The 14,801-nt window shown below is 35.0% G+C and overlaps 1 protein-coding gene and 1 long non-coding RNA gene across 2 annotated transcripts in view; one reads left to right on the top strand and one right to left on the bottom strand.

The window, feature by feature from the left end:
• Positions 1-10,900, top strand: part of grk6 (G protein-coupled receptor kinase 6) — a 59,068-nt gene extending 48,168 nt beyond the window's left edge. Inside the window, exons 14-16 of the mRNA XM_007565485.2 lie at positions 1,099-1,236; positions 2,720-2,854; positions 9,087-10,900. Of these exons, the coding sequence (XP_007565547.1) occupies positions 1,099-1,236; positions 2,720-2,854; positions 9,087-9,137 (324 nt within the window). The 3' untranslated portion in view covers positions 9,138-10,900. The remainder of the gene's footprint in view (positions 1-1,098; positions 1,237-2,719; positions 2,855-9,086) is intronic.
• On the bottom strand, positions 4,962-11,415 carry LOC107837808 (uncharacterized). Its single transcript, XR_001663853.1, has 3 exons — positions 11,405-11,415; positions 7,230-7,234; positions 4,962-5,608 (listed from the first exon to the last, which is right to left on the bottom strand). It is a non-coding gene; the product is annotated as an uncharacterized LOC107837808 (long non-coding RNA).
• Positions 11,416-14,801: the final 3,386 nt, after the last annotated feature.

Here is a 14,801-nt window from a genome sequence, read left to right as displayed (position 1 = left end):
TTTGACTTTTACTTGAGTACATTTTTGCCAGTACTTTTTTACTTTTACTTAAGTAAAATGTTAATGTGGTACTTTGACTTTTACTTGAGTACATTTTTGCCTGTGTATTTGTACTTTTACTTAAGTACATTTTTTGAGTACTTTCTCCACCACTGGAACAGCCTAATTTCAATTTTCAACCCCAATATACCACCAGATAAGCACTAAATCAGATACATATCCAAGAGTTTTAAATGTGTCTGCAGTCTGAACAGTCATTTTGTCTGATTTTTATGTCATTGTGCTGCATCAGAAGAAGCCAGACACGGTTAATCTGAATGTAAATAATTGCTTTAGTTGTGCTTTCTTTTTCTTAGCTTCCTATGTTTTGTTATGATTTTGTGACAAACTGTAAACTACTAAACTGTAGACATTATTACTAGTCAGTGTGCTGCTCTGTGACAAATGTGCAAATGTGGGTGGTTTGGGGTCATAAACCACTCGCACAAAAGTTGGGTTTAATTACAAATATGAACAGCCATGCAAAAAAATAAGAAGTAAATAAATCTTAATTGAGCATCAAGACCTTCTTTGTGAACGTAGTTTTCAATATGAAACAAGAACTATCCTCAGATTTTTTAGAGAGAAACTGTACAACATGTTGAGTTATGTTGATTGGTTTGCTTCAGTGTTTTTCATTTCAAAATTTAAAATTGCACAAATAGCTTTTGCAAACTATGTTGAATTTATTTTGTTCATGTTTCTGGTTTAACAAAGTAATTATTTTACTGAAATACTCGTCTCATTCATCATCACTGTCAGTGATTTTAGATGAGATCAGGCTAATAATATAACAGAAGGAGAAACTTCCAATGAGAAACTCTTTAAATAGACACAGGAAGTGGAGTTAATTAATCTGTTTGAATCAGAATGTCACACAGGCTCAGGAGAGATTGAAATGTAAAATTAAAGTTATTTTGAGACCCAATATCGTTAAAGCAAATTTTCAGTTCTGCAAAGGGATTTTCTTTTGTTATTCACATCTTCAAACTGTTTGTGTCTAAATTCTGCTTTCATATGAGTTAATGCTGCCGTTTCTGTCCATATTTATGCTTTCAGCCTCAGGCTATTTACGCTAAAGATGTGCTGGACATCGAGCAGTTCTCTACGGTAAAGGGCGTGGAGCTGGACCCGAAAGACGAGTCGTTCTATAGCAAAGTGTCAACAGGAAGTGTCTCCATCCCCTGGCAGAATGAGGTCAAAACCACAATGATGAGGAAACTGTTGAAAGATTGATTTTTCACCAGCATAGTTCAGTAGAAAGTTGTTTTGTTGTTGTTTTTGGACTACATTCAGATTTGAATAACCTTCAAAGGTTGGAGAACCTAAGCCACAGCTGGTGTCTTGTTAACATGTTTACATCAAATCAGTATTTTCATAAGATATTTTTACTTTAATTCTGGAACAAAATTGGCTCAGTCCAGATCAGAAATACAAAAAATGGTCATGTGCACACTCTGCCAATAGTTGGCAATATTGTTATATTTTGTATATAGTTCAGAACCATATACAGAGGCTTTTTGATTTGGTATTAAAGCAGAAAACCACTTTATCCTATTTAAATATTCTCATGTGGTTTTCTGGAGATATAGGAGAAATATCCCATTTATGTCACCAGTTGTTGAGGCCAATTTAAACAAAAACTGTTGAAAAAAAGTAAAGATTATCATCCCATCAAGACAAAAATATAAATAAATAAAAGCAATTCAAATAAACTAATCTAGAGTAACATTTTTATATGTTTGAATAAAGCTAGAGAAGAAGGAAAAAATATATTTTACTCATCTTATGAGCCAGATGTAAAAGAACCCCTTCTCCCTGCTGCATATGAGAAATGACACTGCAGAATGAAACAACCAGCACAGTGTGACATGAGGAGAGGGTGAGATTTTTCTTATTAACATCTTCCAAAACTCTTATTTTTTGGGGGGGAAAAAAGAAGAGTTTTGCTTGTTTTTTTGGACATAAATAAACCACAAAATACTACAGGAAGTGAATTTATCTCCAAAGCATCTACAAAATGTTGCAAACTACAAACAACATGTACCCATCTGAGTTGCCAGAAGACAGCTGCTCAGTCAGCTGAATCTTTGTGTGGCTCCACTAACGACCACTAACACTATTAAGAATAAAACATTAAAAACAGTGTGTTAGAAAACACTAGCACCGTATTTGTAAAATCTAAAGTATTAAAATTCATTGACATAGTAAAATTACAGACATTTCCGATTCTTTACAAAGCTAAAAAGAAAGAAATTGCACAAACACTCAAAAACTGTTAAAAACCTACATTAATGCTTTTTTTGTGAAATTTAAAGAAACAGTAATTAAAATTAAGTAGATACTATAGTGTTGGGTTAACTATTAAATCCTAAGTAAATATAGATATTAAATAAAATGGAAGATTATGTAGGTTTATAAGGAGTGGGGATATTGATAAAGTTATACTTCCACCCACTCCCCTCAATATGTAAAGCAAAAGTTTTGACATTAAGCTTCATGCTTTAAGTATTCTTTGTACATATTAAAAAATAAAAACAATTAAACATAATTTTAACCAATGACAGCAGGTGGATCTAATGAAAGGATCGCCTCAGTTTCATAAGCTTGTTTGCTACAGTTGGCAAAACATTAATCTGAAATAATATTTTCTGACGTTTTTGTGCTTTGTCTTGTGTAGATGATCGAGACAGAGTGTTTCTCTGAGCTCAATGTGTTTTATGAGGACGGCGCCGTTCCTCCAGACCTGGACTGGAGAGGACAGCCGACCCCAACACCCAAACAGGGACTGCTGCAGCGGCTCTTTGGCCGGCAGGTGAGAAGTCTTAAAAGTTTGGAAAAGTAAATAAGGAGATTGCTTCTATCAATATTAAGGCTTGGATAAGTATGAAAAAGTGAAAAAGGACAGTGTGTTATACTGATTTTGATCAAATTGACATGCTTAATCTCATATTTGCCACAGTATACATTGATTTGAACATTTTACCCATCAGTTTTTTGGTTTTCACTTCCTGAATGACAGCACATTTATTCAAAAATTTAAAATTTTTGAGCGCTTACACCTTCTTCTAGTCTAGTCTGCAAAACCTAAATGGCTGGTCTTGCTGCTTGAAGTTTCTTTATGTTAAAAGGTAGTGGTTCCTTTCCACTGTTACTACTTGCTTGCTTTCAACTCCATGCAGTGAGCTGGGTTTTCTTATGCCTACTTCACATGGCAGATTTTTATTCCAGTTTTGGGGACCGCTTTGATCTAATATCTTGGATATTCAACATGTAGGATTGTTTTGACTCGATATCACAGTGTGTGAGGTGGTTGTCCAAGAACAAATAAGAATGCAGAATGTGACAGGTAGCCAATCAGAAACTTGGGTGACAGAAATACACCAGGATGTCTTACTATTGTTTTTCTCGGTTAAAATATAGTCAACGAACTACAATCATTGTTTCCTTCCTGTTGGCCATGTTTGTTTACTCTGAACTCACGTTTGGTTTAATTTTTATTTATTTCCCATTTGACATCTGAATGTTGTTGAGTGAAAATGGTTCATGTGTGCCTCGATACCACACGCCATCAAAAATGCTAAAGCTAAGATATTTTATAATTATATTTGGACTATCTCAGATTAAAAAAAAAGAAATGTCTGACAATTTTAAAATGTGAACCAGACATTAGCTGGAAAAGATTTCCTAAATGAATATGTACAGTGAACCCCTGCCTATTGATGATTCAGTTATTTATGAATTTTGGTAACACTTTATTTGAAGGGGTGTGCATAAGACTGATATGACACTGTCATAAACATGGCATAACACCTGTCATGAACATGAAGGTTTCTTTATGAATGTTTATGACAGTTGTCATGAAGTGTCATTCGGTAAATAATGACACTTTTAGTGCAAAGTTGCTCTAAAAGTTGCTTTAAAAGTCCATTAAAAGTGCCAACTTTGCATGATTTTGTAAATTATGATAATTTAATGCAAAGTTGGCATTTTTGATGGGCTTTCAATGCAACTTTTAGAGCAACTTTGCATTAAAAGTGTCATTATTTACTGAATGTTCATGACAGGTGTTATGTCATGTTTATGACAGTGTCATGTCAATCTTATGCACGCCCCTTCAAATAAAGTGTTACCTGAATTTTTCAGTGGAACACGACTCCAAGTAATTCTCAGAAAATCCACTTATTCAAGGATTTTTTTTTGTAGAGTTTATCTAAAGTGAAAATCCAGCTTGTGACGCTGAAATGTTTAGGTACGATCCTACTTGATACGCTTGTGGCTGGCACTTGCAAAGCAGCCAATTCAGGAGAGGTATTCATTCTCCATGAAAGAAATGAATCGTTGACTTAACATAATTTTTTATGTCAACAGGTTCCACATAATTGTATTATGTTTAGTTGAAAGCAAAACAGATATATTAATCTAACATTATGACTTTAAGTTTAACAAAGATAAAATTAAGGAATTAACCCAACTAATTCAAATCACTTCAGATTGACAAAATAGAAGTTAGTTGAACTAACTTAACTTTTCTGTGTTAGTCTGACAAAGCAAACACTCTTTCAGTGAACTTATGTCTTATTTGTTCACTGAACATAAACAAATTATGTTACTTTAACAACTAAAATTAGCTTTCCATCAACCAATATGTTTTTTAAGTTAACTAATTATTTTCTAGTTAACTAAATTCAAGTTTGTCGACAGGTTCCGCACAAATGAAGGCTTAACTTAATTTTGTTATGTTCTTTATTTAACACCAGAGATCTTACACATTACATTATTTCAACTAGGTTAACAGTGACAAGAACATAAACCAACAAACAATAACAAACTTTCAACTTCAAATACACTCCTGATCAAAATCTTAAGACCAGTCAAAAAATTCCAAGAATTAGCATTTTGCACTATTGGATTTTAAGAAGGTTCTAAGTCGAGCTTCACAATGTTAAAGGAAAAAATCAGTGCAAGAGACAAGAACTTTTGAGCAGGGAATTTTCTGAAAACTGCATTTACACTCAAACATGATTTTTTTCAGCTGATCAAAATTTTAAGACCATAGTCTTTAAAAGCCCAAAGCTGTGCAAAAATCTGGATTCCATGTCATTTTCTGTCAAGTCGTTACACTGTCAAGACCTCCTGATGGCAAAAGCAAAAAAGCTCACCGACTTTGAATGTGATAGGATTGTTGAGCTGCATAAGCAAGGCCTCTCACAACGTGCCATCGCTGCTGAGGTTGGACGCAGTAAGACAGTCATTTTGCATTTTTAAATGATTCTGAGGGTTATGGAACAAAAAAGTCAAGTGGTAGACCCAAAAAAAATTCACCAGCTCTGAGCCACAGGATCCGATTGGCTGTCCGTCAAGACACGGGACGATCCTCTACCCAAATTAAGGCCATTACTGGTTCTGACTGCTGCCCAATAACCATCGGACGGCATCTGCAAGAGAAGGGCTTCAGAAACAAAAAACGTCTTCAAAGGCCACGTCTTCTTCAACGCCACAAAATTGCCCGTTTGGACTTTGCAAGGGTGCACCAAACATGGGACATTGAAAGGTGGAAGAAAGTTGTCTTCTCTGATGAGAAAAAAATTAACCTTGATGGTCCAGATGGCTTCCAACGTTACTGCCATGACAAGGAGATCCCACCTGAGATGTTTTCTACACGGCACAGTGGTGGGGGCGCCATCACGATTTGGGGTGCGTTTTCCTTCAATGGAACAATGGAACAATGGAGATTCAGGTTGTGCAGGGGCGTCAAACAGCAGCTGGCTATGTGGAGATGTTGCAGCGGGCATCCCTCATGACTGAGGGCCCTCGTCTGTGTGGTAATGATTGGGTTTTTCAACAGGCAATGCTGCAGTTCACAATGCCCACCTGACAAAGGAGTTCTTCCAAGAGAATAACATCACTCTTTTGGATCATCCTGCATGTTCCCTGGATCTAAACCCAATTGAGAACATTTGGGGATGGATGGCAAGGTAAGTTTATAAAAATGTACTTCAGTTCCAGACAGTGGATGCCCTTCGTGAAGCCATCTTCAACACTTGGAGCAACGTTCCCACTAGCCTCCTGGAAACACTGGCATCAAGCATGCCTAAACGATTGTTTGAAGTCATCAACAAGAATGGTGGAGCTATTCATTACTGAGTCCTTTTTTTTGACACTTTGATTTCTGTTTTGGTTTTTTTTTTGTTTTTTGGTTTTTTGAGCTTTGGTCTTAGACTTTTGATCAGTTGAGAAAATCATGTTTGAGTGTAAATTCAGTTTTCAATTAATTCTCCCCTCAAAAGTTTTTGTCTCTTACGCTGATTTCTTCTTTTAACATTGTGAAGCTCTACTTAGAACCTTCTTAAGATCCAATAGTGCAAAATGCAAATTCTTGCAATTTTTTTGACTGGTCTTAAGATTTTGATCAGGAGTGTATGTCGTATTTGACAACATCAGGTCTAACCAAAGTCAAAGAAATAGAATCTCAAAGGACAATTCACAGTATAAACTTCAGTAAAGACTAATGTAGAACATGGCGTAATAACACTCTGAGGATTCACACACAACTTGGCAATGACTGGCTTAATCTATCTAAATTATCATCTGTGAATTGGGAACTTAAAAGTGCATTCAAAATAACATTTTCTTTCATTAAATCATTCTGAAAATAATCTCAACAATGTTTTTGATAATCTTGTTGGTTGTTTCGATGCTACATGACTTGGAACTGATCTACAACATTTTTTAAACTTACTGCTTAATACTGTGGGCATTGCTCTCAATAGTTATGAAATGACATTACACACAAAACAGAGAAAACTGTTATGTTCTCAAAATGCCAGAAAGATTAAACCACTGAGGATAAATGATCAAAATGACCTTAAAGAATAATAATAATAATTAAAAAAATACATTTCACTCAACTGAAAAATGCAAAAGAAAACCATGCAACAATGTATCTACATTCTGCCAGTATGGTGAACTGAAACTATCATCTGCCATTTTAAGACTTGTACAATGATGGATCATTTTGCTTTTCATCATGCCCTCTCATTTAAAGCTAAGCTACATTTTCTCTGTAATCAAAATGGTAAACAGTAATGCTACATTCAAACTCAAAATTCAGTTCTGTCTATTTCACCTTTAATATAACATTCAAATAATCACAGCAAACTATTCTCTAGATGTTATTTCAGGATTACTACATCTATTGTTTTATTGTAAAATCAAACAGTTTTTTAAATTACTTTTACTAGTGAAAATATACTGTAAAACACAAAATCTTACCAAGTATTTGTCTAGTTTCTAGACTCTAGAATCTAGAGCAAATATCTTAGTCCACTTGAAATTATACAAAACTAACTTGTCAGTAGCTGTTCATCAAGAAATATCTAGTTATATTGGATATAAGCTTACAAAAGGTTGTGTTGCTGATGTCTTTGCTGGTTGTTGGCTGTCTTTTGGGCTGTGAATGGATGGGCCGACCGGGTTTTCAGTTTTCTTCTGACATTGGGAGCGCTGTCGGAGTTACCTTGTTAGCGTTAATCTGCTATCTGTCTGAACTGAGCGATCAGGGATGTCAGAGAGATGACCAAGAATCCGATGGTCACTCTGTAAGAGCTTCAGTATTCCTCTGTGGAGAGGAGATACACAGCTGAGTAGCAACAATCCTATGATAATAACTACAAACACTTGGCAAAGAGGATAAGCATAGAAGTACATTTAGCAGAATCTTAAAAGTAGTTTTTCAGCACAAAAAACTCAAGAGTCACAAAAATCACAAAAACAGAAAGCTCACATATATTAAGTTTATTTATTTATTTATAAGCAGTGGTTCTTAATTATTTTCTGTCATACCACTCTAGTGAACACATTTTTCACCCCCAATCCCTATTTAAATATTCATCTGCACTCACCACTGGCACCAGGATTCTGTATTCAATTATCAAAGCTGATTAATAAAATGAGCTACAACGACTTAAAAATTAAGTTGCTTCAGCTTTTACTATTATTATTATTATTATTATTATTATTATTATTATTATTCCAAGTATTAAACCAATGTCTACCAAACGTTCGCCTTGAGCTGATCAAGCGCTGTGGCTTTTACACTTGACACATTGGTGAAGCATTCTACGAAAATTAACCTTCATAGAGGAGTGATATAAATTCCGGTACAGGCAAACCTTCTCCTAAAAGTAACGTCCAGATAGACCATTTTAAATTAAAGGTTCTTCAGGTGATCCACGCCAAGATAAAAAAATAAAAAAATAAAAAAGGAGGGGGTGTGTGATGCTTTGAGAAAACTGGGATTGCCAACGTAAATTCACGACGAAAGGGACTTCAAACTCGGAAAGTGGCGGGCTCCCGACTGTTCTTTTCAGATGAACATCCAGACTAATCCGGTTCAAACTGGTTTTTCTTTTCGTGCAGTTTTATTGTTGCATTACTTCCCCCTTATGGCCAAGAAAGGTATCAGTGTGCTAATTCACTTAACTAAATTTTGTTGTGTTCACACAAAATAAAATTATTTCTTTAGGTTAACATGTCACAAAATCATGTTATCTTTACTAGAATTAATTGATTAAACACAACAAACAAATTTTTTGTGTGTTAACTTCAAGTAAGATATTAACATAATGTGAACAACTGCCATGTTTCACTTTTTTGAGGGTGCCTCTTATTGGCTGAATCCTGAAAGAGCAGAGATTCAGCCTCTGTTGCAGTGCTAAGATAGTTCCCACTGAGTGTATTAATGCATATTGAGGTATATATGATGTTTGAATATAAATATTTGTGGACTTCAGCCATTTGCTGTGTCTGTGGTTCCCAGCAGGCTCTACTGTAGTTGAATTTGAATATTTCACTGAACTGATTTCCATATTAATGGAAATCAGTTCCATTAATATGGAATGGAAGGGTTCTTCAGGGTTAGGGAAATTAAATCTTTTTCATATTAAGTGAACTAATTATACATTAACTGAATTAAAATGAGAAGAGCATTCCTCTTAAATTGGATGGGTTCTAAATTTCTGTACTCTTTCTGCCTTCCCCTGCAGGACTGCTGTGGTAACTGCAGTGACAGCGATGACGAGCCCACCAGGCTGTGAACACACCCCCACCCACCCATATGAAATATGTTTTGTTTACAACTTTTGCACAACATTTCCCAGAATGTATATTTTCAACATAGTCATAATGTTTGAATTTATTTAAAAGTGTGAAAACTCTGCTGTGGACGCTTTTCCTACTGGGAACACAGGCGGACAGAAAACCTTTATGGTTTTGACCTTTATTGTTAATGAGATGTTTGCTTTTGTCCACTGCTGCCGAGCAGCTCCTGCTGTAGAAGTGCCTTGCTTTAGGACACCGTGGCAGTGATTACTCAGGGAGGACTGGACGTTCCTCTCTCGTTCCCACATTGAGGGGGAAGCCAGTGACCTTAAGCCCATGAACTGTGACCACTCTTGCCTTCCACATCCCTGCTCTGTTGTTTTTTTACTGGTTTTGTCAGCTTCAACATTTTACCCTCATGTACAAATCTGCTTCTGCATATTTTATTTTTTCTTCCTTGTTGAGACAATCGGCTCCTGGTTTCGGAGCAGCTTCAGATAAACTCATCATTTTACAGAGGTGCATTCAGACTTGTGCCTTTTCTTGTAAATCAAAGTGGTTTTATAAGAAACAACCACAGTAACAGTTTAATCTTTGCAGCTTGTTAGTAAACTTGAATTAATCTTAAAACACCAGAAGGAGAGAGATCCTTTCCAAGACATTCAATGAAATTTCAATTTAAAAAAAACAAAACATGATACAGTTCTTTGCAAAAAAAAAAAAAAAAAAAATCACACCTTTTGAGCTTCCTCACAATTTCATATGTTACAGCTACAAACTGAGAGTATTTTATTGGAATTTTGTGATAAACTAACACAGAGTAATGCAAACTTTGATTGGAGGGAGGAAATGACACATGGTTCTCTTCACTTTGAGAAGAACAAATTTTTCTCTTCTTGCAAAATATATTCTGTTCTTAATGATTGTCGCCTGATTAAGTTGCACGCAGGTGAACTTTTTACTAATTTGGTGTTTCTTAAATGAGTTGGTTGTGTTGGATTTTATGAGTTAAGGAGGCAGTATACATATGAACTGTATATATGTATCCTTTTCGTTCCTCTTCAGCCTTACTTTGTGTTGTTCTATGATATAAAATACACTGAGATATGAATTATTTAAGTCTGATCTCAAGTTCAGAAAACAACATATTCCATGCTGTCATTATTTATTAAGCAAAAACCCATAATAAGTTACAGAAATGCTGATCTTAACCAAATGAGTTGGGTTTACCAGGATTAAATTCAAACCTTTAATTTGCTGCCTATTTCTACCCTGTAGATATGGTTTTATATTATAGCAGTCTAAGTTGAATAAATATGCATTTTTTTTAGTCACCTTCTGACTGGAAAACTTAGGAGATGTTTGAATCAAATGTGCCTTCACTGATCCATTAGTCATGAATCTTTTTCTTTTCTTTAATCTATTGTTTATTTCCACTGTAACCACTATAAACCAGTCTGTATCTGGAATTTCTTCTAACAATTTCAGATGGATTTGCTGTTATTTTCCTCTGTCTTAAACAAATAGCACCAATATTATTCGACAGACATTTAACCTCCTGTTGTGCCTCCGTAAAAAGACTCCTCCACATCATCCCCATCCAATCACAAGTCTTTCTGTAGCTGGAATAATGACTGAGACATCCTGGTTTAATCCTCAGACTGTGGTGGCTCTGAACGGACATCGATATTCTTCTGCTAGAAAATCCTCAAAGAATATGGTGTCTGTAAGCTATTAAAATGAGATACCTCTGACTGTCCATGTGGTTGACTTTTTTCCTCTTTCTGTAGCAGGGAGACAGAAACTGAATTTCTGTGGCAAGTGTGACATGAAACTGATCTGAGTGCATCTGTCTTAATAAGCAAACAATAATTTGTGGTCGAATTTAGCGAAGGACATTTACATGTCCTTCGCTAAATTCGTATCTGGCTTTGATGCTCCTTACATATGGAACACCAAGAAGGCCAAAAAGATGTGAAATTTCATGTCTCTTTCATTGCAAAGTATGTTGTTAATATCCTTGGATGAAGAAGAATTGGTTGCACCAGATCTTGATCTATAGCTTTCACTGGAGCAGTTTGAGGGTGAAGCGGCCAGGATGAAGATTAGATTTTCCCCCAGTGTATCATAAGCCTGGAAGGCCACCAGGCTTTACTTGCATTCCCACCAGGCTAAACATCGTTTGTTGATTTATTATGTTTTTTTTGTTGTTTTTTTTTTGTTTTTTTACAGATTAAACAGATTAGAGTTTCTTTCGTCAAACGTTTGAAAGAACAATGGCATCATAGTATGGTCAATATGTGAACACTTAGGAAGACTGACATCAGTTGTGTTTTTATTCACTGTAAGTCCATAACTACTGCCTGGTTCCCCCCCGACTCCCACATGCTAACAATTTCTGCGAATAAAGTGACAAGGATACAGGACCAAAGAGTTTTGGCCACTTTAATTAGGATGGCTGCAAAACTTTACATTTAATTTAATTGCATTTTTCTGTGTTTTCCTTTTTAAAAAACTTTATACTTGGTGTTAGGCATTGTTAATAATGTATTCCAATAACACATAATTACATAGTGATATCTTCAAATTTCCTGTTGATTTTAAAAACATTTTTTACTTCAAAAAATATTTAAAATTGACAGGACAGCTGGGTGAGTGAAGACATTAATAAATATATCTCTGATATGTTTTCTTTCTCATTTAGCTAACAATTTTTGGGATTCTAGTTGAAAACGAGAAACATTTGGTTGATTTCACTTCAGACATTAATGAAAGAAGGTGCTTGTTTGTTTTTGTTTGGTGTATCTAAACTGGTTTCAACTGTAATATCTTTACATGTCAGCAGGTTTCGTAGAAGCCTGGTTGTTTACTATTTATTGATTCAAGTGTATTGGAGCCAAGATGTATTATAATGTTATACAGATGTGTAAATGTAACAAAAATACATCAGAAAACACATCTAGTGTAGATGATTTGGAGAAAATGAGTAAGCTAACAATTTAGAATACATTTTAAGCCAGTTATTGTTAGACTGGAGCAAATTTTTTCCAATTGTTCAATTCAACACAAAAGGGAGATAAAAGCAGACACCCACTGATGGTCTCTCCTACACAAACACCTTAAGTTCATGATAAAGCCGCCATTCATCACCGTTTACTGTATTTGTCTTTATCTCTCTGCTGTTGTGTTATACTCGGAGTCTGAATCATCATCATGAATCATGATGGCAACAATGGAGATGATTGCAGGTTGTTTTTCCTGATGACGGACTCTTCCATCATGAAGAAGATAGAAATGAAACGAGTCAGCGGAGGTAGAGAGGAAGCGAACTCCTTCACCTGTCGGGATGGGGGCTTTGAGAAGGATGTGGGAATCCAAACAGCAGGGAGGAGACTTCTCACTGTCACTAACATAAACCATCTAAAGTATCCCGTCAGTTTTGTGGAGAGAATATGCAATTTTCCAACCAAGTAAAATGTTTTTGTCCATTTAAAGTTGGAAAGAAAACCCAAGTTTTAAAATATATTTACAGACTGAAACTACTGAACTACATACAGAGACCAAATATGAGGTTGGTGAAACCTCTGAATACCAGAATGCAAATCATCGTTAAAAAAAGGCTTTTCCCACAGTAAAATTCAGCACTTTTCAAGCATTTTAAAAGGTAAGTTTTCAAACTTTCCAGTACCACACTTTCAATATAAAAACAAAGATAAAAATACAACTAAAAAGACAGTTTCAATTAACTATTATGATATCATTCATTGCTGTTATTAATAATGTCTTCTGGTGGTATTCTACAGCAGGGTCAAGGTAAACCACAATGTAGCAAAATGTAATGTTTTCAAATGTCTCACACACACCTCATACACCTCAGTGCTCTGAGAATAAAAAAAATAAAAAAAACAATTTCAATAACGTTTAACATAACAAATATAAGCCAACCTCTATTTCAAATACACAGGTCAATGTTGTTGAGCCATTAGGAAATATAAACGGTTACAAAAAAATCTCTAAAATATGTTCTTGCTACATTTTCTAGCATTCAGCAAGTAGAAATATTTTTATAACTTTCCTAAAGCTAGAAAAGTTTTGCCTTACTTAACTTCTGACCTAGAGAAAAAAATGTCTGTGTTTTTCTTATTAGGTGTATGAAAATATCTAGTTTCAACTGTGAATAACAATTTTCACATTTAAGCTTTTAATCAAACATTTCATAGCATTTTATTACAAAACTGTGCAGTTTGAATATCAAGCACTTCCAAGGACTTTATACAGAAATCAGTCACTTTTCAAACCTTGAAACCAACCAATTAAAATTCAAGCATTTTCAAGGATTTCAAGCTCCTGTATGAACACTGCATGTACTCAGGTTTCTTTTGTCAAATCTTATCATTTCTTTAATGATATGAAACATTTAGTTGTGAGGAGAAATGAAAAAGACATGAACTGTAAGGGTATTTTTCATAATAAACATAAACATTTACTGAAACTTTAATATCAGGTTGTGCAAATGAGAAGAATCTAGTAACTTGATGCTTCATATGAATCAGCTCGTTTACAGACTGAATCAAGGCTGAACTTTGTGCATGAGACACATTTTATCGAACATCCAGCACAAAGACCTCCACTGTGTGTCGCTGTGTCATTTTTGGATCGGACGTCATGCTCTCACACTTCCACCCACACACACATTTCTCAGCATTGAGTAGTCTGCTGCTGTCAGTTTAAAGTCACTTGGTCCCGTAACTTCAGAGCAGCTACGTCACCTTGACCCCTCTGGCCGCTACTTGCTCCTTTTCTCCTTCATTGTTCTTTCTGACATTTTGTCCAGCATGCTGGGTCAGAACTCACGCCACTCTGCGGTGCTGCTCACTGATCAAGTTTTTCTGAGTCAGAATAACCTTGACAGGATGAACCGATCTTCTTGGATACTGACAAATGCAAGCAGAAATGTTTCATATGCTGAACAAATAAACAAAAAAAAAACAGATGGAAGGTAGAGACTTTACCATCAGCAGCATTTATGAACTTTTAAAACCATTTATTTTTGGAGATGTAATAAAATAACTGTCAACAATAACCTCCAACATCTGCAGAGATGTTGGAGGTTTAACTAATTCATTATTATCATTATTCATTTATTATTATCATTCATTATTATCACAATACATTTACAGTTTGCAATTCATTATTATTTTAGTAATCGATTGCTTATTCTGATGAGTAATCAGGATAAGTAAGGTCAGGGTAAGGTAATTTCATTTATATAGCACATTTTCAGCAACAAGGCAATTTAAAGTGCTTATCAGATAATCAGATAAAAATAAATTGGCACATTCTGCTGATTTTCTTTTAACCACTTAAAACTTTTTATACATTAGATGATCCAGATGAGCAATTCAGTGGCTTTTTAAAATGAGAAATAAACATTTTATTGCCTAAAATGCAATAACTTAATGTTGCTTGATCATTTGTAGCAAACGATGATCTGCAGCTAAAACAAAATGACCTCTAACATCAGTATATAAAAACCTCAGCCATTTTTCCTCGACTTCACATCTAAACAGTGTAGGGCTAATCTGTTGATTAATCTGTTGATCTGTTGATTATTTTTTAGATTAACTGATTATTAATTGGATAGAAAAAATGCTTAAAAT

Source organism: Poecilia formosa, unplaced genomic scaffold, assembly GCF_000485575.1.
Source record: "Poecilia formosa unplaced genomic scaffold, Poecilia_formosa-5.1.2 Scaffold177, whole genome shotgun sequence".
NCBI classification, from domain to species: domain Eukaryota; kingdom Metazoa; phylum Chordata; class Actinopteri; order Cyprinodontiformes; family Poeciliidae; genus Poecilia; species Poecilia formosa.
This window is presented reverse-complemented; position numbering and strand designations above follow the sequence as displayed.